This window comes from Nelumbo lutea, chromosome 3 (genome assembly GCF_056320005.1).
Source record: "Nelumbo lutea isolate HS-2025 chromosome 3, American lotus-T2T, whole genome shotgun sequence".
NCBI lineage: Eukaryota > Viridiplantae > Streptophyta > Magnoliopsida > Proteales > Nelumbonaceae > Nelumbo > Nelumbo lutea.
Window position 1 is genome coordinate 42,593,244 of NC_142686.1, and position 27,149 is coordinate 42,620,392.

Sequence of the window (27,149 nt, forward strand, 5' to 3'; positions counted from 1 at the left end):
CACACATGAAGGATAGGCACTATGTTTTTCTTCTTTTAGTAGAGCATTTCCTCTTTTTTTTTTTTTTTGATAATTGATTCGAATGAATTTTATTAATCACCAAAGATAAGGAGTACAAGCATCCCAAGGAGAGGCACGAGATGCGATCTCTCCAGAATAGTTAAATACAACTTTTGAGGAGAGAGCCCTCCCAAAAGCTACAAGTATTTTTTTTCCTGCTCTTTTACAAGAATGTTTCATCTCTTCATATTGTTCTTTGATAAGTAAAAAATATAACCCAAAGTTCATCAACGAAAATGGAACTGTGATTGAGGGATTAAGGAACATGGCATAGAAAGATCTAAGACCTGCTATTTGGTAGGTCAATTAGAAGAACTTCTAGGTTGAAGGAAAAGAGCGAATCTAATGAACACACATATATGATCCATTACATTCTTCTACACTGTAAAGAAAGGGGGAAAGAGGGGAAGGCAAAAGTAGTTTGCTTTAATCATTTTAGTGTTTGAATTTTGATATGAGAGACCTTCCTAGCTGTAGAAAATTTTGAATTGCAAGATCAATTATTCTAAGGAAGATGTACTAACTCTCTATTTTGTTCTATATGTGACAGGGAAATTCTACAATCTGATATGATTTGTGAATCTCAAGATTTATCATCTGGAAGTGAAGTGTCATTAACTACTGATGAAGATTATGCTGAGTCAGAATTGTTACTACATTTTCTCTTATCTTTAAAGGAAGAAAAGCAGAAGCAGACCTCTAAGTTAGTTGAAGATATTGGATGCTTAGAGGCGGATATTGAAGAGGTTGAGAAAAGGAACTTATTAAGAACAACTGATATTCCTTTTCAGATGCATAAAAGTTTCTCTAGTTCGAGGGAATTTGGATTCCTTCTTAAAGAAGGCTCAGAAACACATAGCAGAGTACCTCCTGTATCAAATAGGAATGAGGCAAGGTTGATGAAGAATATTGACCAGCTTGAAAGTGCTTACTTCGCTATGAGATCCCAAATTCAGTCTCCAGAAGCAGATGCCTCTGCACGCTCTGATAAAGATCTACTAAAGAACCGAGATAGATGGTTTTCAGAACAAAATGGTAATGATGAACTGAACCGGGTGCCTACTGATCGTGTTGGAACCTTTTTTGATGGTTTATGCAAATATGCTCGCTATAGTAAGTTTGAAGTACGTGGAACATTAAGAAATGGTGATCTTCTTAATTCTGCAAATGTGATTTGCTCTTTGAGTTTTGATCGGGATGAGGATTACTTTGCTGCTGCGGGGGTTGCAAAGAAAATTAAGATATTTGAGTTCAGTGCCCTCTTGAGTGACTCTGTTGACATCCATTACCCAGTGATTGAGATGTCAAACAAATCTAAGCTCAGTTGTGTTAGCTGGAACAACTATATCAAGAATTACTTGGCTTCAACTGATTATGATGGTGTTGTTCAGGTTTGTATATCTTGTGTGGTAAGAGTTCTTTAGTGAAAAGAAATGCCTTGTCTAGGATGTCCTCATATCCAAACCCCATTAAATCCAGCTATGTTATATATGAGGAATACATGCTAGGCCAGAATCAAACTAGTTCAAATCCTCGTTTTGTTGTTCTTTAGCAATCTATAGGTGTTTTGAAGTCCAATGACAACTGGGTGGTGATTAGAGATTTAAGAACATATTGGATCAAGTATACCTCTTATTTTAGAATTTGCATGTGGTTTTCTCTTTTTTATGAACAGCTTTATTATATATGGACAACCACGTGCATATGCACTTATTGAAACATGCATCTAAAGTATTCTATATTGTATACAACAGTGTTTTAAAAGTGCAAGGCGCAAAAAAAGCACAAGGGCCAATTTACGCCTGAGGTGCAAGGTGCAAGGTGCAAGGCAAGGCATGCGCCTTTTTAAGAAAGGTGCAAAATTACAAAAAAAAAAAAGCTAAAAAAAAAAAAGGTCAGAAAATTCCAAAAAAAGTGCCATTTTTTTTAAATGCAAAAATTTAAAAAAAATATTAAACAAAATGTTAATAAAAATATGAACTTAAATTTTAAAATAAATTATTTAAAAAACCTATTATCTAAAATTAAAATACTTAAACATAACATGTAAAGTGTATTCAAATGAACATTCAAAAATAAAAGCAAACATATAAAGCATTTTCAAGCATGTAAAACCTATAATCTCTTTTTTTCCTTAATTGCATTGCTTCAATTTGTTAATGTGATGTAAAACATATTGCATTCTTATTTCTCACATAGAAAATAATGATTTTACAACTTCCATTGCCTTTTAAGAAGATATTTTATTGCAATAAATGCGCCTCGCCTGTGCGCCTCTGGCGTGCCTTTTAAATCACTGGTATACAATATGGATTTATACATCTCTTGAGAAATATCCTCCATTCTTGCTTATATACCGTTGGCAGAACCAGAAAATATCCTCCATTCTTGTCAATTCAACTCAGTAAAGCCTTTCCCCAACTATATAGGGTTGGTTTCATGAATTTTGTTCCACCATTCCTCTCAGTTCAATGTCACCCATTGTTTCTCAAATCATTTCTTACAACATCAAACATGCCCACACTAAAACTCATCAGCCACAATTGATAAAAAGAAACTCATCAGCTAGGGATTTTACCATCACATGAATTTCTTAATCTTACTGTGTTGTATTAGACTAATTACTATTATTGTTTCTTGCTATTTATTCACTTGTCCTGCATGGCTCCTAATCCTCATTTCTTTGGATGGAATGCAGCTATGGGATGCAAGCACTGGTCAAGGGTTTTCTCAATATACAGAGCACCAAAGAAGGGCTTGGTCTGTTGACTTCTCTCAATTAGACCCCACAAAGTTGGCTAGCGGAGGTGATGATTGTTCAGTGAAGTTATGGAGCATTAATGAGGCATGTTTCTTACATATATCTACTATCTCCCTTATGCTATTTCACATAAATCTCTCTCTCGTACACACACATAACACTAACACACAGACAGACATATACATCTTTGCTAAATCTTGCTAGGATTAAAAAGAATTAGGATCAAGTTGGGAATCTTGGTAGATGACCCCACCTTTTTTTTATCAATAATGCTTAGCAATTTCATTAATTCAGGATAAAGATGATTACAAAGAAGAAGACAAACACTCGTCTTCCACACACAGCTAGAGAACTTAAGAAAAGAAGAGGAAATGGAAACAGTGGTTTACAAATTGGCCCAAAACATTGAGTCCCTTTTTACCCCTTGTTTAGCTAATCCATCAGCCAAGAGATTAGCTGATCTTTGAACCCACCTCATCTTCACTTCCATCTCCCTCACCAGCCACTTAAACCTTTTCCTCTCATTACTGTAATTCCATAGGCTACTGTTATCTTTATTCAGCCACCCTATTACCACCTCCGAATCCCCTTCAAGTATGATTTTTCTGATATTCATCTCCTTAGCTTTCTGTATCCCTTCCATAACTGCATAAATCTCAGCTCTAAGGGAGTCCCCCACTCCAATTGGACCCGAGTATAATGCAGAAGTAACCCCATTCTCATCCCTGAAAAAACCTCCAATCCCTGACGGTCCAAGGTACCCTCTACTACTGCCATCAAAATTCAGTTTTAAGAATCCAGCAGGTTTGGGGGGGGGGGGGGTTCAAGGCACACTCATTGCTGATTTGCTCTGCGAACAGTTTGCAATTTCTCCCCACTTCCTCGGCATATCATCCACTGTGTAATCAGTAAATAGCGCTATGGATTTCAGCCACTGTGTGGCCCTAATATGAATTATGGCCCTCAGTTCATCAACCCCCCTCTCGACTTCTGAGAAGATCCTGGAGTTCCTTTCTTCCCATAGTGACCAACATACTGCAGCTCTCGGTCTTTTCCACATAATCTTTTCTCTTTTCGCTGTCCACTTGAAAAAAGATGGGGAGAATAGACTCTGCATGTTTGATGGGGGATTCCAACTACACCCAAAGAGAGAAAAGGCCCACTCCCAAACAGATTTGCATATTGGCAAGATACCAGCAAGTGGAAACTAGTTTCCCCTTCTGCTTTGCAGAGAACACACCAATGAGGAGACAAGCAAGTACTGGGTCTCTTTTTTTGGAGCAAATCACCAGTATTAATTCTTTCTAGATATGCTTCCCAACAAAAACTACCAACCCTAGGAGGAATTGATCTGCACCAAACCTCCTTAACCGGGAAAGGGGGGGTAACAAGATCAGTGGACTGGCTTAAAACTTTAAAGAAGGAAGCACAAGAAAAAGATCCAGTTGGGGTAGGGATCCAAATTCTAGAGTTCGTGTTTGAGGGGTCTAGAAGACATTATCAAGGAAATCAAGGAGGCTCGAGATACTTACTGTATAGGTCTGAGTCCCTCACAACCCTTCTCAGACCTAGGTTCCACCCAGGCCCAAAATTGGAAGAGGAAGGGGTGATGAAAGAAGAAACTGGCTCATTCTTAAGGTCTGAAAGAGCATACAAAGAAGGAAACTGGTCTTTTAAAGTCATACTTGATGTAAGGGGAGAAAACTGGTAGCAGATCATGAATTGCTTTCCAAGGAGTGGAACTTGTGGTCCTAGCTCTGATTCTAGCATCCCATCCATTTTGCTCCAGCCCATGTATGCTTGCCACTATCCTAGCCCACAACTTCTCCTGCTCCAAAGGAAATCTCCACAGCCACTTCCCCAAAAGAGCCATATTTCTTTTTAATGTTCCCGAGCCCCAACCCACCACAACTTTTACTCTTGGTCACCACCTCCCATCTAACGCTACGATCCCTCTTCTCCTCTCCGGGCTCCCAAAGGAAGTCTCTCATCCCCCTCTCCAACATGCTAGACACTGACATGAAGTAGATGGGTAAGTTTACTAGCGTGGCCTTAATCAGTGTAACCCTTCCACCAAGGGAGAAGTAATTCTTTTTCCAGGATGCAAGTCTCTTTTCAAATCTTTCCACCATCGGATTCCAAAAGCTCTTTCTCTTAGGGTTATCATCTAGAGGCAACCCAAGGTAATTTAAAGGCCATTCTGAAACTTCACACCCAAGCACTTCCACACACTCTCTAATCTCTCCCTCTTCCAAATTCACACCCACTACACAACTTTTCCCAAAGTTCACCTTCAAATTTGACATTTGCTCAAAAAGTTGTATCACTAACTCCATGTTCCTGATAAAACCTACATTATCTCCTTCACAGAATAGGATCGTGTCATCAACAAATTGTAAATGGGTGAGGGGTGTTTCCTCCCTTTCAACCCTCCATCCTCTAATAAGACCCCTAGAATCTGCCTTGTGTATCAACTTCCCCAAAACATTAGCAATTAGAATGAACAAGAAGGGAGAAAGGGGGTCTCCTTGTCTTATACCTCTAATGGATGGAAAGAAATCTACCACTGTCCCATTCACTAGCACTGAATAATGGCAGTTCCGAATACGACCCATGATCCATTTACACCATCTAGCCCCAAACCCAAATTTAGTCATAACCTTTCTCAAAAACTCCCAGTCCACCAAGTCATAAGCCTTTTCCAAATCCAACTTATACACCATCCCCTTCTTTTTATCCTTCTTAAAACTCTCCACACTCTCATTAGCAATGAGGGTTTGGTCTGTAATCTGTCTTCCACTCACAAAGGCTCATTGATTTTGTGCAATGATGTCTGGTAATACCTCCTTCAGTCTTAAAGACAACACCTTTGCAATAATCTTATATAGGCTATTAACCAAACTGATTGGTCTGAAATCCTTTGGGTGGGAGGCCTCTTTCTTTTTGGGAATCAAAGCTATGAAGGTGGAGTTCACTCTTGGGTTAACAATGACTCTCCTATGAAACTCCTCGAACACCAAAAGGTCATCTTTCAAAATATCCCATCAATCCTGATAAAAAGCCATTGTGAATCCATCCGGCTCTGGGGCTTTTGTTCTATCCATAGAAAACACAGCCTCTTTGATTTCTTCCAGCTCAAATCTTCTTTCCAGCCTTCTTCTATTGTCCATCCCTACATCTGGCAAATCCAATCTTTCTACCCACACCCCACCACTTATAGGCCTTCTTAGAATGGATTTGAAATGCTCAACACATGCCCTGGCAATCTCCTCTTGTTGTGTTAGCTCCACTCCATCTACTACCAATTTGGATATAAAATTCCTCCTCCTTCCATCTGCCAAAGAATGGAAATACTTGGTGTTCCTATCTCCCTCTTGCAACCATTTACACCTAGACTTTTGCCTCCAGCAAATTTCCTCCTTATGTAGGCAGTCCTCTAACTGCTTTCTCAAGTCTCTTCTAAGTTCAATGTCTCCCTCTCCAAGTTCTCCCCCTTCTTCTCTAGAGTCCAAGCTCTCAATTTGGTCCATCAAAGCTATCTTACTTTCTTCTAGCCTCCCAAACTCTAAAAGATTCCACTCCTTAATCTTTGCTTTCAAAAATTGTAATTTCTTATGGAGTCTCATCCCCTCCCATTCCACCATTGGGTTACATTCATACCACCACTCCCTAACTCTCTCGGTAAACCTAGGATGAAGTAGCCACATATTTTCAAATCTAAACGGGGCAGGGCCTCCACTCCTTTCCTCCTTGCCAATTACTATGGGCCAATGATCAGAGGTTACCCTAGGGAGAGCTCTAGATGCCAATTTTCCCCAATCCTTGCCAAAGCTCTAGATGACCCCACCTATTTCTGCTATTTGGAGGAATCCAAGGATGAATTAACTGCTGATTGCTAGGGGACTGTTTGGAAAGGGGTCCAGATTGGAAATATCAGTCATCCAAATATAGGAAACATATCAGAAATTCTGTATGGAAATATTTTAAAAATTATAGACATGATAAAAATACTGTGAAATATGCAAAAATATTGAATAATATTTAATGAAATGATAAAAAAAGCATAAGCACTCCTTTAAATTATTATCTTGTTCCAAAAATCAAGGAAAGCTAATAAACTAAGGTTAATAGACAAAATAATACATTGGGAAGTTGTCTTGTAAACTTTAAGAGTCAAAATCAACATAATACAGTGTGTTCGAGCAAAATTTAAACTCATAGAAAGTGCAAATGATTCTAATAGATAACCATACAATCTAATATACAATCAAAAACTAAGATTTAACTTAATGTCTAGAAAAAACTGAGGTGCCTTAAAGTGGTTATCATTTCTATTAGGCGGGTAATAACACTGCAACTCCACATATGACATACCTACATTATTGTCGCCAACTTGTGTTATAATACCATCTCTTGTACTCCACGTAGTGCTGGTAGTTTTCACTAGGGAATATGCTAATTCCAATAATACTTCATGACGGTGCCCATGGAAATGGAAATATGTCATGGAAACATTACAAAGTATATGGATATTTTAAATCATACTTCTCAGTCCAAATCAATTCTGCACCCACTCACTCTTTCAGCCAACCTTCAGAATTTTAATGTAAAAAATATATCATAAAGAAAGGAGCTTGTTTTTTTTTTTTATAAAAAAAAAAGGTTGGGGAGTTTGGACCCCAGAAGAAATTGCCATGTGGAAAATTCCTAGGTTGCTTAAAATCATCAAAAAGATCCAACATATTATTTTACATAATCAGAATGGTTATGTGGAAGTAATCAGAATAATTTAAGCACCCATAATTTAATGATGGGGCCAGCCACATGAACCCTGTTTCACCATTCCATTCTGTTCAGTGCCATATTCATCATTAAATTAAGGACACTTCAATCATTCCGTATTACTTCCACCCAAGTCCTTTTTGGTCTGCCCCTAGCTCATCTTGCTCTTTCATCTTGTCAAAGATGACTTTTTCTAACAGGTGTTGTATATGGTCTTCTATGCACATAACCAAACCACATCAATCCACTTCCTCTCATTTTATAACCTATTGGAGCTACTCCTAGGTTCCTTCGTATGACTTCATTTCCAACCTTGTCTTTTTTGGTTTTACTCAATATCCCTTTTTAAGTTGGGTTTCACGGGTAGACAGACCTTATACCCCCCCCCCAACCCCCAAATTACATTACCGTTCGACCTTTCAGTTACAAAGAAGGGCTTATTTTGTACATGTGACAGTTTTTGCCTGAAATTCACCCCACAAGTAAAGGATCCTTGTGGGTTCTTTTGGTCTCCAAAAACAAGTTGCCATGCATTCCTTGGTTGTCTAGGGAAGTTCACGTATGGCATAACTGGTAGATCCATCCAAGAGGATCATTTCAGAACCAAGAGAGTTCTTTGGTATTTGCAAAAAATGTCTTTAACACGAGCCTACTTATGTGTGTGTAAAGGTACACTGATTGGGTCAAGTAGGGAGCTTTCCTCCATGAATGTGGCCAACTCCAGCTGTCCTTTAGATAGGGGTCCCACTGGATTGGCCACATTTTTATTTACAAACTCTACATTAGTCATGCATCTGACTCTGTTTTGGTGGTTCTCACAACTTATATTAGCCATTCAAAGATTCACCATGCTCTACACCTGGCAGTTTCTTTAGGGCTTATTTTTTCCCATGAGAAGAGGTGTGTAAAGGAACTCAGATACACTTTTGATCTTTTGTTTGCCTCTCACTAACAACTTTTTTTTTTTATCAATAACACTTTCATTAAATCAACAATAGAAGATTTACAAGAGGGAGACAAACACACTTATCTTCCAAGAGCAACAAAGAACCTCAAGAAAAGGAGAAAAAGAAAAAAACACCAAAGTTACAGCTTAGCCCAAAACAGTGAATCCCTTTCTGCCCTTTGTTTAGCTAAACCGTCAACTAGGGAATTAGCCAATCTTTTAACCCAACATATCTTGACTTCCATCTCCCGCACCAGCCACTTGAATTTCCTCCTCTCATTGTTGTACTTCCATAAGCCATTGTGATCTTTATTCAGCCACCCTATCACCACCTCTGAATCCCCTTCAATTATGAATTTCCTGATGTTCAACTCCTTAGCTTTTCGGACTCCTTCCATAACTGCAAAGGTCTCAGCTCTAAGGGAGTCACCCACTCCAATTGGGCCTGAGAAAATGGCAGAAATGATCCCATTTTCATCCCTAAAAACACCTCGAATCCCCGATTGTCCCGGATTTCCCCTACTACACCCATCAAAGTTTAATTTCAAGAATCCACCAGGTGGAGGGGTCCAAGCTACACACATTACTAGCTTGGTCTATGTGCAATTTGCAATTTCACCCCACTTCCTCAGCATGTCATCCATAGTGTAATTTGTGAATAGCTCCAAAGATTTCAGCCACTGTATCGCCCTAATAAGTATGAAAGCCCTCAGATCTGTTGCTCCTCTCTCAGCTCCTGAGAATATCCTGGAGTTTCTTTCTTCCCAAAGTGTCCAACATACTGCAGCTCTTAGTCCTCTCCACATAGTCCTTCCCCTTTTTGTCCGCCACCTGAAAAAAGAAGGGGAAAAAAGGCCCTGCAAGTCTGATGGAGGATTCCAGCTACATCCAAATAGGGAGAAAGTCCAATCGCAAATTGACCTCGCAATATGGCAAGACACCAGTAGGTGAAAACCAGTCTCCCCATCCGCTTTACAAAGAACACACCGCTGAGGTGACAAGCAAGTATTGGGTCTCTTCTCTTGGAGTAGATCACCAGTGTTGCTTCTTTCCAGATAGGCTTCCCAACAAAAATACCAACCCTAGGAGGTATTGCTCTGCACCAAACCTCGTCAGCAGGGAAAGGGGGGAAGTAGGACTGGTGGACTAACTTAAGACTTGAAGAAGGAAGCACAAGAAAAGATGCCATTGGGGTAAGGTGTCCAAATTCTAGAATCCGCCTTAGTGGGGTTTAAGACAACATTATCAAGAAGCGCAATAAGGCTCGAAATACTGTTGAAGTCTGAGTCCCTCAAATCCCTTCTTAGACCCAAGTTCCACCCAATCCCAGAAGTGGAAGAGGACGGGGTGGTGAAAGACGAGATTGGCTCATTTTTCAAATCAAAAAGAGCATACAAAGAAGGAAACTGATCCTTTAGAGGAGCACTCCCCACCCAGGTTTGTTCCCAAAATTTTATGGAATTATCGGAATTCAAATCATACCTGATATTAGGGGAGAAAACTGGTAGCAGGTCATGAATGGCTTTCCAAGGAGAATTGCTTGTGGTCCTAGCTTTGATTCCAACGTCCCATCCATTGTGCTCCAGCCCATGTATACTTGCCACTATTCTAGCCCATAGCTTCTCCTTCTCCATAGGGAACCTCCACAACCATTTTCCCAACAGAGTCATATTCCTTCTTCTAATACTCCCAAGCTCCAAACCACCACAAGTCTTACTCCTACACACTATCTCCTATCTAACTCTATGATCCCTCTTCTCCTCTCCCGACTCCCACAGGAAATCTCTCATTAGCTTCTCTAGTCTGTTAACAACCTTCACTGGGATTTTAAACACTGACAAGAAAAAGATGGGTAAGTTAGCAAGCGTGGCCTTACTTAGTGTAATTCTCCCACCAAGAGAGAGAGTTCTTTTTCCAGGAAACCAGTCTTTTTTCAAACATTTCCACCACTGGGTTCCAAAAGCTCTCTCTCATAGGATTATCACCTAATGGCAACCTCAAGTAGTTCAAAGGCCACCCCGAGACTTCACACCCCAACACTTCAACACTCTCCCTAACCTCTCCCTCCTCCAAATTCACCCCCACTACACAGCTTCTCCCAAGGTTAACCTTCAAGTTGGACATTTGCTCAACCAGTTGTATCACCGACTTCAAGTTCCTGATAAAACTCACGTTACCGCCTTCACAAAACATAATCGTGTCATCAGCAAACTGTGAGTGAGGGGGGTTTCCACCCTCCCAACTCTCCAGCCTTTAATGAGCCCCCTAGAATCTGCTCTGTGAATCAGTTTCCCCAAAAGCTCCGCAATTAAAATGAACAAGAAAGGAGAAAGGGGGTCTCCTTGTCTTATACCCCTACTGGTTGGAAAGAAGTCTACGACTATCCCATTCACTAGCACTAAGTAATGACAGTTTCGGACATAACCCATGATCCACTTACACCATCTAGCCCCAAACCCAAATTTAATCAAAACTTTCTTCAAGAAATCCCAGTCCACCAAGTCATAAGCCTTTTCCAAGTCCAACTTACAGACCACTCACTTCTTCTTATCCCTCTTAAAGTTCTCCACACTCTCATCAGCAATTAAAATCTGATAAGTAATTTGTCTTCCACTTACAAAAGCTCCTTGGGAGTGTGCAATGATATCTGACAATACCCTTTTTAGCCTTAGAGACAAACTTTTGCAATGATCTTATACAAGCTATTAACCAAGCTAATTGGTCGTAAATCCTTCGGGTGGGATGCATCTTTCTTTTTTGGAATTAAGGCTATAAATGTAGAGTTCACACCCGGATTGACAATTCCTCTCCTAAAAAACTCCTCAAACACCTGCAAAAGATCATCTTTCAAGATATCCCAACAGTCCTGATAAAAAGCCATTGTGAACCCATCCGGCCCTGGAGCTTTTGTTCTATCTATAAAAAACACAGCCTTCTTGATCTCTTCTAAATTAAAGCTTCTTTCCAACCTTCTCCTGTTCTCCACCCCTACAACTGGCCAATCCAATCCTTCTATCCACACCCTTCTACTCACAGGCCTTCTTAGAATAGATTTGAAGTGCTCCACACAAGCCCTGACAATCTCCTCTTGTTGTACTAACTCAACTCCATCTACTACCAATTTGGATATAAAGTTCTTCCTTCTCCTGCCATCTGCCAGAGAGTGGAAATACCTAGTGTTTCTGTCTCCCTCTTGCAACCATTTACACCGAGATTTTTGCCTCTAGCTAATTTCCTCCTTGTGCAGGCAGTCCTCTAGCTGTCTTCTCAAATCTCTCTTGAGATCATTGTCTTCCTCTCCAAATTCTCCCTTCTTCTTTAGAGTCAAGGCTTTCAATCTTATCCATCAGATCTCCCTTTCTTTCTTCTACCCTCTCAAACTCCACCAAATTCCACTCCTTGATTTTTGCTTTTAAGAAATGTAGTTTCTTATGGAATCTCATCTCCTCCCATTCCACCGGTGGGTTACACTCATACCACCACTCCCTCACTTTGTTAGTAAACCCTGGATGAAGTAACCACATATTTTCAAATCTAAAGGGGGTAGGACCTCCACACTTTCTTTCCTTCTTACATAACACTATGGGTCAGTGATCCGAGGTCACCCTTGGGAGAGCTCTAGAAGCCAATGTTCCCCAATGTTCTTCCCAATCCAAAGAGAACAGGAATCTATCCAGCTTAGATCAAATGGGTCTAGATTGGAGATTTGACCAAGTAAATGTCTTATGGGCTAGGGGAATCTCTTTAAGCTCAAAGGCATCCACAAAACTGTTAAACTTCCTCATGCTTTTTGTCATCCTCTGATTAACCTTATTGGATTCCTCCGAGAATCTGATCACATTGAAATCCCCACCCATGCACTAGGGCCCATCCCACAACTTCTTCCTCTACTTGTAGTCATTTGGTCCGTAAACATTTGTGAGCACCCACATAAAATCATCCTCTTGTTGCTTAAACAGCATGGAAACCGAGTACTTTGAAAGAATGGTAGGATCCATCTAATGGACGCCATAAAGGTTGCGGAATGGGTGGGCGAATTTCAAAAATTTCCTACCTTCTCTCAACTGGGAATCATATTCCCTAAATTTAGAATACAATATTCAAGGATCCTACTTGAACCATAATCAAACCAGATCTGTACCAAAAGATAAATGGGAGGAATATACCTGATCCGGAGAAGCAGCATCTCCCAAAGTTGGTGTTCACGCCCAAAGAATGCTCCAAGATCCGTTCCTGCTGAAGATGACACAGCTGTGAATGGAACAGAACCAGCAGGGTGCGTCCTACACATTGGATCCTTCACAAGAATCCTCTAGAAATACTAAACACTGAATCTTTTTCAGTCTTTCTTGCAAGACTGATGTCAAGAACAGATTTCTTGACTTTCTTTTCTGCAAAGATCTAATCTTGCAATGGCAGATGGCGGCGGCAGGAGGAGATCTCCAGGTCGAAAAAGGCTGAACTGCTTTTTTTTTTTTTTCTTTTCTGGAGAGTATGAATGAGATCCTATCTCAATTCGCAGGAGATATCCTATACCTCTTCAAGGTGGTTCGAAATCTCCTCCTTTCTTCTTGATTAAGAAACCTCCTTTTTAGGAGTTATCCCAATCCAAATCAGTATTTGGATAGGGGATAATCTTAATCCTTTCTGCAGATAGAGTTAGCTTACTCCTGATCTTATCAGGAGGTTACCAGATTCAAATCTAATTTGAATTTGGTCTCTAAGAGTGGATAAGGCTAAAAGGCCCAATCCTTTTACTAACTTTAATCTCAAATTCGCCCCAAGGATGGGTGATCATATCAGCCCACCTCGAAATGGGCTTTTGGCCCATTAAGTGTTCAGTGTCTACTTACTTTCCAATCTGCTGCCCAGTTGGGCTTCTTTGTATGGCGTGGGACCCAAGCATTGATCTACACACCAGCCACATGGGTTCGGCCCAGCCTCTAAAACAAGGCCCAGCCGAATTCACTGAAAAACTCAATGAACCCCTTGAGTCCATCATATGGACCCTATGGGCCCAACACTTACATTAAGTGGTCCCTGGGCCAAGCCATCTTATAAAAACCCAGGAACTGTGGGCAGGTGCAAGATTAGCCCATCAGGTATTATCCTCAATGGTCTTACACTTAACCTCTCAGCCCTTAATGATCAAGCACTGCCCGACAAGAGAGGACCTCTCCCTCGGTTGCAAGGAACAGTGCCGCACTCTCCTCTCACATGGATCTCGGGAATTAAAACCATTTGCAAACAATTCGAAACCGTACATATATATATAAATATATTAATTTTGCAAAACAAAATTCCAACGATTGAAATCAACTGCCGGCAGTTTGGTTTCCATCAGAGAGAGTGCATTCCCGATCATTACCCTTTGTCCGACAAAGTGGATGATTTTGTCACTATGATCACCCACTCTGATGAATTCTCAAACTGCCCCAACATACCCAGGTTTTGATCCCCGCTAAGGATCTCACTGAATGGCATATCAAAGGTAACCTGATCCAACACCTAGTGAAATGTCATAATCGAGTCTAGGGGTCAGGTGTAACTTTCCAGTTTTGCCCATCTATCTCCAAGGTCCAGGGCAATACTAGAAATCTGGTCCGGTTCAAGGATTCAAGTAATCCCATACTGCATGTGCCTCGGGTCTTACCCTGATGGCTGAGATAGGCCATCCCAACACTTGGTGGCACACCAGTATCAGCCTTGGCAGGATAAATCTCCCCAGACTTATCCAACGGCTGTGAACATTTAAAACTAACACGAGTCTCTATAAGTGTCCAGTTTTAGGGTCTTACACAGAAATATACCAAACAACATGAATCAAACATGCACTTTATTTATTTCCACTAAATAACAAAAGTACATCAAATCAGATTGAAGCTAAGGGCATACAAAAACTGTCTAACATACTTTTCGATCAACTCCTCCAAACCTTCAACCACATCCCTCTTCCACATTGTTACAATCCCCCCGGAAGCACCCCACGAGGGAGCAGCCACCTAGCTAATCCCCTTGGCTTTCCATACACTCCTTGCCCATTTGTTATTAAACTCCATTCTCTTAGACTCTTGCAACATCACAATGTCTGGGTCATACCGCCTTATTACCTATTTTATTGTCGCTCTCTTCCTTGCACTCCCAATTCCCTTCACATTCCATTTAAGAATCTTCATTCCACTTATTTTTTAAACCCTTTGCCACCTACCCACTACTTTCCCCCTTTCCTTCTATCTCCTTTTACCCCGAGCTTCTTGTCTCCTTCTACATCTCTCTTCAATCTCTCTGCTTAACTCAATCTCCTCTTCTTTGTTCTGATCTCCTTCTTCCTCTTCTGTAAGCTTTCTTTCAACACATTCAAATCTTCCAACCTACAACCCAACTTCTCTACAAATTCTGCTATCATGTCTTCTCTCACCGAGTCCTACACCCCTACCCTTCCTATAGAATCCCCTCCATCTCTGTCCACCTGCCCTTTCTTCCTCTCCTCTGGTCCCACCTCTGTTCTTTCCTCTCCATCCATCCTCCCTCTCCTGTTACCTCCCTCCTTCCCTGTTCTCTCCCCGTAAACCTCTCCATCTCTACCCTCATTCTTTTCCCTCCTCTCCACTAACCCCTCCCCTCTTCCTTCCTCCCCTTCCCTTCTCCAGATCAACCTTCCTTCCACTTCCTTAAACACTCTTTCAATGATTTCCTACACTTTTTCACTCCTATATCTTCCTTCCCGCACCTTCCCACTTTCCTTCCTTCCCCTCTCCCCCTCCTCGGAGAGCCCGCATGCTAGCTCAGTTGCATATTCATGAGCTATAGGACATGGAACAGAAACTGAATATGGAACCAAAGACACACGAGACACATTAGTAGCACAAACCGAAATCACTTGGTTACCTGGGACTGATGGACAAGTTAGAAAAGGACTGCTCCCGGCCTCCCTCTCTTGTTCCAGAGGGTGGTAACCCTCATCTTTCTGAGTTGGTTGGGAAGTACTTCTGTCCTATGGTCATCCTGGTGATGTTTCCACTCTACCCCTGGTTCACCCCTAGATGGTGTATTCCTGCTCTACTTCCGGCTCTCCCGGTTTGCCCCTTCTGATAATCCTTGCACACTCTGAAATCTTGGGAATGAGTTAACCCGATTGCAATCTTCATCCTGAAATAAGCTTGCAATAGTCCACCCATCCATGTCACCTCCAGCACAACTACCTTTGTCGTTTACACTGCCCACGCTAGTACCAACAACAGAAAAGTCCACCGAATCTTCATCTCCTTCACTCCACTGCACCCAGCCTTCATCCTTCTCTTCCCTCTCTTCAGTTCTTTCCCTAGCATATCTTGGATTTGGCCTCTCTGAGGAGCGCCGCAAGGGGCTAAGCTCCTCCAGACTTTGTTGGGAAACCCACTGCAAATCCCGCTTCTTATCCATTTTTCACCGCTGCGTGCATTCCCCCCACCCCCCCTTTCTCGCGACTTGGGACGATGATAGACCATTAGCATCGTCTATCAGCGCCCCAAGAAGAGCCCCCATACCTCGACCCACGTGACATTTTAAGTTATCACGTGGGTCCTTCAAGTGGAGCCTCCTTTCGGTGTTACACCCACCCGACCTGCCTGCGTGACCTTTTAAGATGTCAAGTGGGCCCTTCCAACGCTGTCCCGACTCAAACTTTGCCCTGCCCGACCCACCCGCCACCTTCAACAGCTCAGACCAAACCTTTTGGCTCCCCAACCCATCCTGCCTCTTCGCCACATCAGCATAAGAAGAAGAGCCCGCCATTAGTTTGTTTAATTCAAACCCATTTGAATTAGTTTCCTTAATTAGGTTGCTTGTTGTTTGGTTTTCCCCAACCAGCTCAGTAACCCTCAAAAAATCTTTCATCTGCTCCACCTTTTCAACTCCCAACCTCTGCCCTGCACGTGTCCACCACCCAGCCAGCTCATCATCTTCTACCTTAGGAGCACCTTCCCTCCACGACTGTTCAACTTCGGAAGCCACCCACACCTTGCACCACGCTTCATCCGAGCAGATTTCGAAGAACCTCGGCAGGTTCTCATGCTTTACACCAGCTACCTGTAACTCCACGGCACCCAGATTTCGTTTATCAGTTTTCACCAAGAAGCCTCCCAGACTTTGCACGATGTGCTCAAGAACAGAGTCTCGCCAGAGGTGAAATGGAAGGCCTACAAGCTTCAACCGGACACACCCATCTTGGACTTCGACTTCATTGCAGATTGGGCTCCAGTTGTGAACCTGTATCAGACCTCCATCCACCACAACTGCTTTAAAACTTAGTTCCTGGTCGCCTACATCAAGCATGGCTTTCGTCTCTGCAAAAGGGAACAGTATAGCTTCACTCCCCAAACCTATCTCCCCTGCAACTGTACTCAGGACCCTCCTCCAATCTCACTCCTTTATCAGCCACTAGCACCCTTCTTTTCTTCCACTCATCCTTCCCTGCTCCTACCAATAATCTACGATGAATAGAAGCACAAGCAACCACCATTTCAGTCGGAAGGCCTTGCACTTCTACACTCCCAGAGGAACTAATCGAAACTGCCCCCTCCTGAACTTTTTGACCCTGGTCTTTGGATTTTTGACCAGTTCTCTTCACCTCATCCACTCTCAACTTCCAAGGCTGCAAGGAAAGACTGTAGCACTTTCACAAAATCCATCCACCCTTTCCGTAATCTCCCTTCTGGCACACATAGCATTTGCTTTCCATTTGTTCCAAAAAACTCCACCACAGATAAACCAACCCTTTCTGTTTCTTTTCAATTCAGTTACATAATTCTTACCTAGAACTGACATTGAGTTTTTCCAGCCATTCACCTTGCCAGAGTTGATAGCCCCATCTATGAAACCTTTCATCCAGACAATGACCTCCTTCGACACCAACACAGTCACCCTGTTATTCTCTCTGATTTTCATTGCATCCTCACCTTTGATCCTTTCCTCTTCGAACTTGAAAGTCTTGGCTTCGATTGACACCTCAGACCTCCACCTTCCACTTTATGAACCTTCTCTCGTCCGCCATGTTCAACCTTAGGATTCTGGGAGCTCACAAAGGCTCCCCCTACCCCACTCCAATCATCCTCTCACCTGAAGCACTTCCATTTTCAAGAATATCTTCACATGCTTGCTTGAGAGAATTCAGTAACAAGGGTATTATGATAAGTCAAAAAAAAGGGCTGCAGACTTGGAAGATTAATAATGCTCAGATTGCATCCTGGATCCTTAGCTCAGTCACTACAGATGTTGCTTTCCCTAAGAGGGGTCTCCAAGGAGATGCATGAATACCTGGAAAAGGTTTATCAACTTCTGCCACTGTTTTGCCATTACAGGTCTTTTCTCACAGTTCAATGCTATAGTGCCTAAACTTGCACTAGAAGCAGCTTAACAGCAGCCACTTCCCCCTCTCACTGACAACTTAACGAGCAAAATATGCTCCCTGTGTGGGTGGGTGAGGGGGCACTTGGGGTGCATCCTTATTGAATAATCCAAGCCATCTGTTCTTGTTGCAGTCTACGAAGAAGTGATTAGATATGGTGAATGTTCTACAAATCAGAAGATTAGCCGTCATATTAACTCTGGCTGGCTTTCTGTAATTATGACATCAGATACATCACTTTTATTATCTTTCTTTGGTCTTCTTTCTTTTTTTTTTTTTGGGGGGGGGGGGGGGGGGGGTTGTCTCACACTCATGGTACATTTATGGATGGATGACCATTGTTCTTTATCTGCTTCTTTCAATGTCAGGAAATTTATTGAGGAATTCTTCTCTTTTCTGTGCAAGTTTGGTAGGCATTTTTGTTCAATAAAGTTAATAGGCTTGTTTTTGGAACAGAAAAACAGTATCAGCACAATCAGGAATGTGGCCAACATATGTTGTGTTCAGTTCTCTGCTTACTCCACCCATTTGTTGGCATTTGGTTCTGCCGATTATAAGACTTATTGCTATGATCTTCGGAATACAAGAATCCCTTGGTGTACATTGGCCGGGCATGGGAAAGCTGTTAGCTATGTAAAATTCCTAGATTCTGAGACCCTTGTTTCTGCATCCACTGACAATACATTAAAGCTCTGGGATCTCAACAAAACCAGTTTTAGTGGGTTGTCCACCAATGCTTGCAGCTTAACCCTTGGTGGTCACACTAATGAGAAGGTTGGTCTCTTTTGTTCTAGATATGTCTTGCTTTCAGAACCCTTAAACGTGGCTGCTTATCTGCTTACTGTTTGCTTTCTGCTTTTTCAGAACTTTGTTGGTCTATCAGTTTCTGATGGATATATAGCTTGTGGTTCAGAAACCAATGAGGTATACTTGGACTTCAACATTGAGCTTAGTTTTTACTGTGCATGTCAGAACTATAGAATGGAGCTCATTTGATTGGTTCTGCGTTGTTAATCTCTTGCTTTGAATACAAACTGGCATTTGGATTAATCATCTAGGACTTGATCCTGTACGGACTGCTTATATTTTTCCAGACCTTCCAATGTTAAGACTTGATAAGATGCTTATGGTGTCAGACAAGTCAAGTTTGCTTATAGTTGAAATAGTTCTGACAATCTACAGGATAGAGACTATCAAGGTCATCCAGATGGTTTAAAGTTTGCATCTTGATCTTGTGATTTGATATGTATATCCATTAGGGACCAATTGTATTATATGATAATCACAACACAAAGCACTGTTCAAAGCTGTTTAATAATGGCTGAAGTTACTGAAATGATGACTTTGTCACTTTGTCTTTTACTGGATACGATAATTATATAATAAAATATTCAAAGGTAAAGTAATCAACCTTCAATCATTAAGGAGATTCACTAAAAGACATAACAACAAGTCGTTCAGTTCAGCTTCTTTAGTTGTTAACAAATGGCCCCTAGTACGAGTGTAATCTAGGCCCATGGGAAAGAGGAATTCTATTTGCATGTAGTAGTTATTTATCTTTGAAAAGCTTTGGTTGGAGGTGGCAGGGGATTCACAGCCAATGGTTGAGTGGATGAAAAGGAGGGGGGGAGTCTCCATAGAAGTATACACATGCTCTTAATGAGGGAAGAATCCTAGCCAGAAGACTGACCACCCCATTCAGATGGGTCAGGGGATCTGCAAAAACTGTGGCTGATGTAGAGGAGCAAATAGGACTGTCGGAGATTTGCCTATCCAATGTATAGACAAATTGACCATACTTGTATTCTGGAGAGGATGAACAAGATGGCTCACTCTTATGGGGTGAGCTATAACATACTGTACTTTTTTATAAAATCTCACTAATCTGCTAACAATCAAAAAAGACCTAAAAAAGAAGAGAACAAAGTACTGTGGCCTAGGAAAAGAATGCTTCATTGATAGACAAGTATCAGGACATCCTCAACCCAACATCTTCATAGGCTACAAATTTCATATCCCATTCAGATGCCATGGAACCTACTCTGGAAATATTTTAGATGATCGGTTATCGATTGGATTAAGATGACATCTAATGTCATATTCCTTTGGATGGCCAAAGAAGAATAGGAAGAAATGTAGTTTATCTCTTTTTTTTTGTTGTTGTAGAAATAGGATAAAGTTTTCTAACTCTGGCTTTTTTTTTTTTCTTTCAGGTTTATGCATATTACAAATCTTTCCCTATGCCAATCACTGCTCACAAATTTGGTTCCATTGATCCTATTTCCGGCCAAGAGACTGGAGATGACAATGGACAATTTGTCTCTAGTGTCTGTTGGAGAGGGAAGTCAAACATGATAGTTGCTGCTAACTCTAGTGGAAGTATAAAGTTGCTGCAAATGGTATAAGGAAGATGTACTTTTCCCCAGCTGTGCACAGCTTTTTGGTCCTACAAATTTGGGAGTCCCTGGGGCTGGGGTGGAACAAACTTCACCCCAAACAAAAGTAATAGGAAAACAGATGTGAGAACTGAGAGATTGACGACAGAAGCAGAAGAAAGATGAGCCACCAGGTATCTTTGTGATTGTAATTAACTGCTGTTTGGTTCTCCTTGTCCTTGCTTATCAAAGAAAATAGTCAGCTTTGTCAAACCAATTGCTCAGTCGATTATAACATCTTAGCTCCATACCGAGCTCCTAGGTTTAATTATAGAGAGGCTTGGTGCAGTTGAATACCTCGTGGCATGCAGCGTCAACCCTGGAAGACAATACCAGATGGGGCTCCAGTAAATCTTCATGGAAAATTATCCAGTATCTTCAAACCAGGAGTTAAGGTACAACTGCAAGGTTCTTAAGCTTTAGTGCCATCAGATTATGTTGCAGAGTAGCAAAAGGCCTTCAAGACATGGTTGAAGCATTTGCATTGAAGTTGTTTTAGACTCTGGGTTCAGGCATTTGTGAAGAAGTTGCACAAGACCCTGGACTCAAGTCTGTGAGACAGATGTAATGGTTACAAGTTGAGCGTTGCCTTGCTTGCTATCCAATTAAATGTTGATTATTCAACAACAAACTAAATGTTGATGGTGCCAAGGAATCATATTGGGGTGATTGAAGAGCTTGGATCTTTACGTGACAACGATAATACCTGTTTGACACAGCCTGTAAATTTGTACATTTAAGCGGATTAACTGTGCGGTCCTTCATATTTTGTGGTAAGAGAATGCCTGTTTAACATACATTTCTTCATGAGGATTAACTGACCCTGTTAAACAATTCAAAAAGAAAAAAAAAAACACTTAACATGTATCTAGATAAATTATTGTTGAAATTTATATACATTATATGAATTACATAATGTATCTCAATTTAGAGAGGCCGAGTTTTGGTATAATATCCCAGTTTTATTATTCTGGCGATATTCAAGTGTTTTATTCTTTTTTCAATGTTAATAAATCTTGATCTGAATTATCCAAATCTGTGACTACCATGCATTTGTTTTTCTATTTGTTTTAGCCTCCTTGTAGCCCAAATATCTACATCATCCTTGTTATGACAACTACTTTGGAGACAGGATTTCATCAGAATCTCAGAAAGTCCAAGTGGAGAGGACAGAGGGTTAGAGTGAGGTTTTGGTGTAAAACGTAATTATTGGCTTATTTCTTTGGCCATATCGTTCAACTATTAGGTGATTGCTTTTTTATTTTTCAAATTTTATGGATCTTCTTTCTCCAGTCTTCTGTTGATTACTATCCACAATTATTTTTTCTTTTTTCATGGTTCTTGGCGTTTCAGATGGTAACTATAGATTGTCGAACTTATTTTGGCAACATGAAGTTCTGGACCTTATGCTTATGGTACATGAATAAGGCAGCATTTGGTAATATTGCAATAAGAAGCGCATCAAAGTTTTAAGGGAAAAATGAAGTAACATTGATTCACTAAAGTTTTTATATATTTTTAGTTTTTTATATATCAAATGGCAGAAAAATAATTTTCTTTTTCTTTTTTGGTTATTGAGCTTCAAATTTATTCCTTTTCGTAAAAAAATGTGTTTAACATGAGATTAATAACCAATTTAAAAAATAATTTCAGAAATTGAAATGATGAAGATAAGATTCATGTTAGTGATTTTTATCATCGAACTAGAAGAATCCACGAAAAAATGTACATTAGATTAATAAAAGAATGGGAAAATCTATGATATAGAAAAAGTATATTTTCCATATCATATAGGATGATATGGACCAATCAACATTCGACTTGTCTGTGCCGATGAATACTGGTTATCCCATGTAAACGTCATCCTCCCCCCTTCTCTCTCTCTCCAAATTCCAACCCCCATTCCTCTCTCTATTGGTGGCCGCTGTTGAGATCTCCTCTCGTGGAACGTCTTTTTATTCTCTCTACTTAGGACCTTGGGTAGTTTCTAGTTTGTTTCTTGCTTTCTCTCTCATGCACACTCTATTCTTCTCTTTTTGCGCTTTCAGTGATACAGAAAGACACACCTCGATCTTCGCCTCTGAATTGTATGGGTTTATAATATAAGATCACATTGTTTTTTTTGTTGTTGTCGGGAGAGGGTGAGAAGCAAATCAAAACGAAAATGTCAGGTTTCTTATCTTGGTTTTGGGCGCCATCTTCTTGCCAACAGTGGTGTTTTGTGGATTTGCGAAGAGGCTGAAGCTCGAAAGAGTCTTTCCAATAAACTAGAGAGTTGAGCTGAGTGAGTTTAGAGCTCGTGACAGTGTTAAGGCACCACCAAATCTTGTAGGGTGGGATCGTCGATTTTCTTGTCAAGAGTACCTACAATCCTTGCACCATCAGGTAAATTTTCCTGTTTTTTTTTTTTTTTGGTCCGTAGTTGATTTTAAGCTTTGGGTTCAATTGAGGATGGTGTTTAGCTTTCCGGTTTTGTTTCTTGAATTAGTTTCTGTTCTTGGATGGAATTTGTTTCTCTTATTTTACCTACTCGTTATTTTATAATTTATATTGATGGGCTTTTGATATTCTTTGCTTTTTTACTGCTTCCTTTTCTTTGTTTAATAGGGTTCTAGATGTGATGATTCTGATATTTTGAGGTTCTTTAGTTTGCAAATTGACAACTATGTGGGTCTATACTGTTCTTTCTCGTTTGATGTAGTTTATAGATGGGATTTCGTAGATGTTGGCTCATTTTCTTTATTTGTTTATCTTCTTTGGCTTTTGATCTCTTTAAAACTCTACATGGTGGAAATTTATTGGAATGGTTTTGACACATTTTTTTTCTTTGAACCAGACTCTATTTTACAACAGTGAAATTGGGGACTCCTCCAAAAGAATTCTATGTTTAAATTGATATCGGAAGTGATGTCTTGTGGGTCACTTGCAATGCTTGCAATGGTTGCCCCAAATATAGTGGCCTGAATGTAAAGCTCTCTTTCTTTCTTTCTTTCTTCCGCCTCCTTCATATTCTTTCATTTCCATTGACATTTTTGTAGATGAAATCCTTACCAAGACTATTACATTTTTGCAGATTGCTTTGAATTTCTTTGACACTGACACCTCATCCACAACTTCTCTAGTATCTTGTTCAGATGAAATATGTAATTTGGCAGTTCAAACTTTAGATGATGGTTTCACTACTCAAAATTCCTAGTGTGGTTACTCCTTTTAGTATGGTGATCGAAGTGGGACATCGAGTTATTATTGTACAAGATATGTTCTTCTTTGACACAGTTATCGGGAATCAACTTATTAGGTTTTTTTGGATATTTTAAAATTTAATTATAATATAAAATAATTAGTTACCGGTTATTATAGTAAATCTAGTAATTGCTGTAAACGTGGCATTGTGAGGAGAAATGGTTTCTTTAGACTTTTATATAAGAAGAATATTGGTTCACCCTATGTATTAGTGGAAAATTTTGGGTTTTGATATTAGTTTGGGGGAAAGTTAGGGTTCATATTTAGGTTGGCCCTTAACCTAACCCAATTCATCTTATTAGCACTCTTACTTTATAGATACAACAAAAAGGGATTAAAAGAGATTTAAGAGAAAAAGAGGGATTTAATGGGGAGGGGAGATGCTACAAACATTGACTACTAAGGTGAGACCGTGTGTGTGTGTGTGTGAGAGAGAGAGAGAGAGAGAGAGAGAATAATGGTATTATTAGAGAGTAAATATGGAATTTATGAGAGACAACAAAGACCTATTAGGGTTTTAATTTTGCCTTATTATATTTTTAATGATTTCATAAATATGCACATGCACGAGAAAGGAGAGTAGGAAAAAGCATATGTGAGCTCTATGGTGAGAGGACTTCTCACCTCCCATCTTATATATATATATATATATATATATATATATATATATATATATATAATCTCACATCCAAGATGATGGTGTGCGATCTAGTGCTCCCTGATGGAGGATAGCTCAGACGTTGCGACGACAAGGTCAGATGGCCAAGTTGCAATAGAATAGAGTCAGAGTCCTTGGGGTAGGCACTCTGATGCTTAAGTCAGTGATGAGTGTTGAGAATGCAAGAAAGTGAGAGAGCTCGAAAGTCTAAGAGCTAAATCGTGCATACCTCTTTTTGGTTGAAGGAGGTGCCCTTATATAGGCAAGGGTCTCCCATACCACGTTCGAGATCTCTGAGGGAACACGACTTACCAACACACAATCCTTGGAGGTGGTTCTAATGGATAACGATGAGGCTTCTCCCAAAAGCGAGTTGTATGGAAGTCAGTTCACTTAGGCGACGTGATCCCAGAGGAGTCAGAGAGGATAAGTTGCACCCACACAGGTCACTACCTAGACCTCATTTAGGTCGCTAAGACCTCAGTGGGAGATCACCCCTCATATCGAAGTCCCTGGCCTAGTCTAGAACTAGGTGCACCAGGTTGGCCCTAGATGAGGTGGTGTCGGGTGCTCTCCTAAAGTGCGCGAGGTGCACCTGAGGTGAACCCAACCTTCTTGATAAGGGCATGTGATTGCCTATGTGGCATCGAGGTTTGAAGTGCCACGTGTGGCAATGTCACTAGAGGGCTGAGTCTCCCCTCATCACTAGAGAAATCAGTTTAAGGTCTTGTGACCCAAAGCTTGGGATATAATGAGTATTTGTGTTTTTTGAATTAGTTAATGAATTCATGTTAATCTATACTACTTATAAAAAAGCGAATGCCCTTCTTTCTAGAATTTTCACTAGACGTTTTCTACCCCCTTTGTCTAAGCATACAGCGGGCATAAAGAGGGCATATGTGTCCTTTACTCTCACTTCAGAAACTATCCACTTATAACCATATAAGAAAAGGTCTACTAAAGAGTCTTTACAACAAGAGTGTCATGGGGATAAAAAAGAAAAATAACACCTATAGCCCCCACATTTTATCATCAATAGATAGATAAGATAAATAAGCACAGAAAATGCGTAAAAGTATGAAACAAAACAAATTTGCTTTCATCAAAGGCACTGCCACGTGCAAATGCACATACACATTTACTAGTATCTTTAAAAATATAGTTGAATAACTATTTTGATAAGATTGTAAATTGTAACTATTTTATTAAAAAATTGAAAAGAAGTAGAAATAAAAAAGGAAAATGAATTTGACAGAAAAATAATGGCCAGGAATGGGAATCCCATGGAAACAAGGATGGATAAATCTCTCCCCATTGGTAGGGATAGGGATGGGAGTGGTTCCCATCCCTGCCCCACTTTGTTGAATTCACATCTCCGGCCCACAAGGGGCTGCCCCACAGCACATCCCCACCATGTATTGGGAAAATCTCCCAATGATGACATCATCGGTTCTAGTACTATTATTGGAAGATGTTCCCAATACATGGTGGGGATGTGCTGTGGGGCATTGTGAGGTGGCACCTTGTGGGGCGGAGATGTGAACTCCACTTTGTTGTCATTCTTATTCTTGAAAATATTAAAGGCATCTAACAAAAGAGGGTAAATTCTAAAAGAACCCCTAAACTATGATCAATGTTTTACTTTACAACCCTCTGAAAAGAAATATTACTCTCTTCAAATTTCTTTTTTTGGTATTTGGTGCCATGCACTATTAATAACTTCTCCTTACCCCTTTTCCCCCAAAATGCAGGTTGGGGGATTCATTCCGCATGGGTATTTTGGATATTTTATTGCCTCTTTTTAGAGGATTCTAACAAAAGGGATTTATTTGCTATTGTGTTAGAAAGTTCAGGATGATTGTAATGACCAAACTTTAGGAGAGGTTTCAGCAACAACCAAAAACTTCTGGGGATGGTTTGACAATTTTCCCTTTATTTTTCTATAGTTTTGAAAGGAGTGGGAGGGTTTGATATATAAGGCAAGGTATCCTTCATTTCCGTTAAATGAGGAGATCAAAATGAAGGAAACTTCATGGTCTTGGCTTGGAAAAAGGTATTCTTCATTTCCATTAAATGAGGAGATCAAAATGAAGGAAACTACATGGTCTTGGCTTGGGAGGATCTTCCGTTGGGTGGCAAATGGAGGCATATTTTGAAAATTTCAGAGTGGTGAAGGGAAAAATGATTTAACACAAAACGTCATGGAAAATGAATTTTCGAAAGTTTAGTGGTACTTTATTAAGTAGGGTTTCAAACTTCAGGCGTACTTCAAGTAATTGCTAGATAGTTCATGGGCACTTTAAGTAATTAACTTAAATTATCCATTGGCAATTATTAAAATATCAACATACTTCATACCCATAGTTGGCTTTCAATGTGCATCGATATCATGATAGTCATTTTTTTGTCTACTTTTTTTATTCTTTTATAAGCTTTAGAGGGATGGGTTCTATCAACTATGGATGATCATGTATGATCCGGCTCACCTTAATCTGCATCAAGCTCGTACGCAATTAGACCTGTTCATGGGCCGGACTTTGGGCTTGACTTATGGGTTCAGGCTCCATTCAAATTTTGGCAAAAGCCAATCCCAAGCTTGGCCTATGAACAAGTCAACATACAATGTGGGCCAAGCCAGGGCTAAGCAATCCCTAGGCTTGGTTGACCTAACCCGACTCAAAAATTTTATATATATATATATAGTATTATATATTATTATATACACTAACTTTTTAAATATATATATATATATATATATTTTTTGTAACTATGAACGTAAAGTTCAATTAAAATTTTAATTTTAATTCATATGGCCCAGCCCCATCAGGCCTTAGTACTATTGATACCCTATAGAAACCTGGCTCGACCTGGCCCATGAT

The 27,149-nt window shown here is 40.3% G+C and overlaps 1 protein-coding gene and 1 long non-coding RNA gene across 9 annotated transcripts in view; both read left to right on the top strand.

Moving 5' to 3' along the window:
* LOC148864528 (protein SPA1-RELATED 2-like) overlaps positions 1-21,404 on the top strand; it is a 32,810-nt gene extending 11,406 nt beyond the window's left edge. For 2 of the 8 annotated variants that reach the window (XR_016110098.1, XR_016110099.1), the window contains exons 4-9: positions 611-1,451; positions 2,759-2,905; positions 18,391-18,708; positions 18,799-18,858; positions 20,148-20,503; positions 20,659-21,404. Coding sequence is in view for 5 of the 8 variants with exons in the window: in XM_088978966.1 (XP_088835092.1) it covers positions 611-1,451; positions 2,759-2,905; positions 18,391-18,858; positions 20,148-20,339 (1,648 nt within the window). In the remaining 3 variants the exon portion in view is untranslated. Of the gene's footprint in view, positions 1-610; positions 1,452-2,758; positions 2,906-18,390; positions 18,859-20,147 lie in introns of all 8 variants that reach the window. The other 6 variants (XM_088978969.1, XM_088978970.1, XM_088978966.1 and 3 more) reach the window with 4 other exon arrangements.
* Positions 21,405-22,171: 767 nt separating this feature from the next.
* Positions 22,172-23,811, top strand: LOC148864529 (uncharacterized). Its single transcript, XR_016110100.1, has 3 exons — positions 22,172-22,754; positions 23,206-23,335; positions 23,443-23,811. It is a non-coding gene; the product is annotated as an uncharacterized LOC148864529 (long non-coding RNA).
* The last annotated feature ends 3,338 nt before the right edge of the window (positions 23,812-27,149 follow it).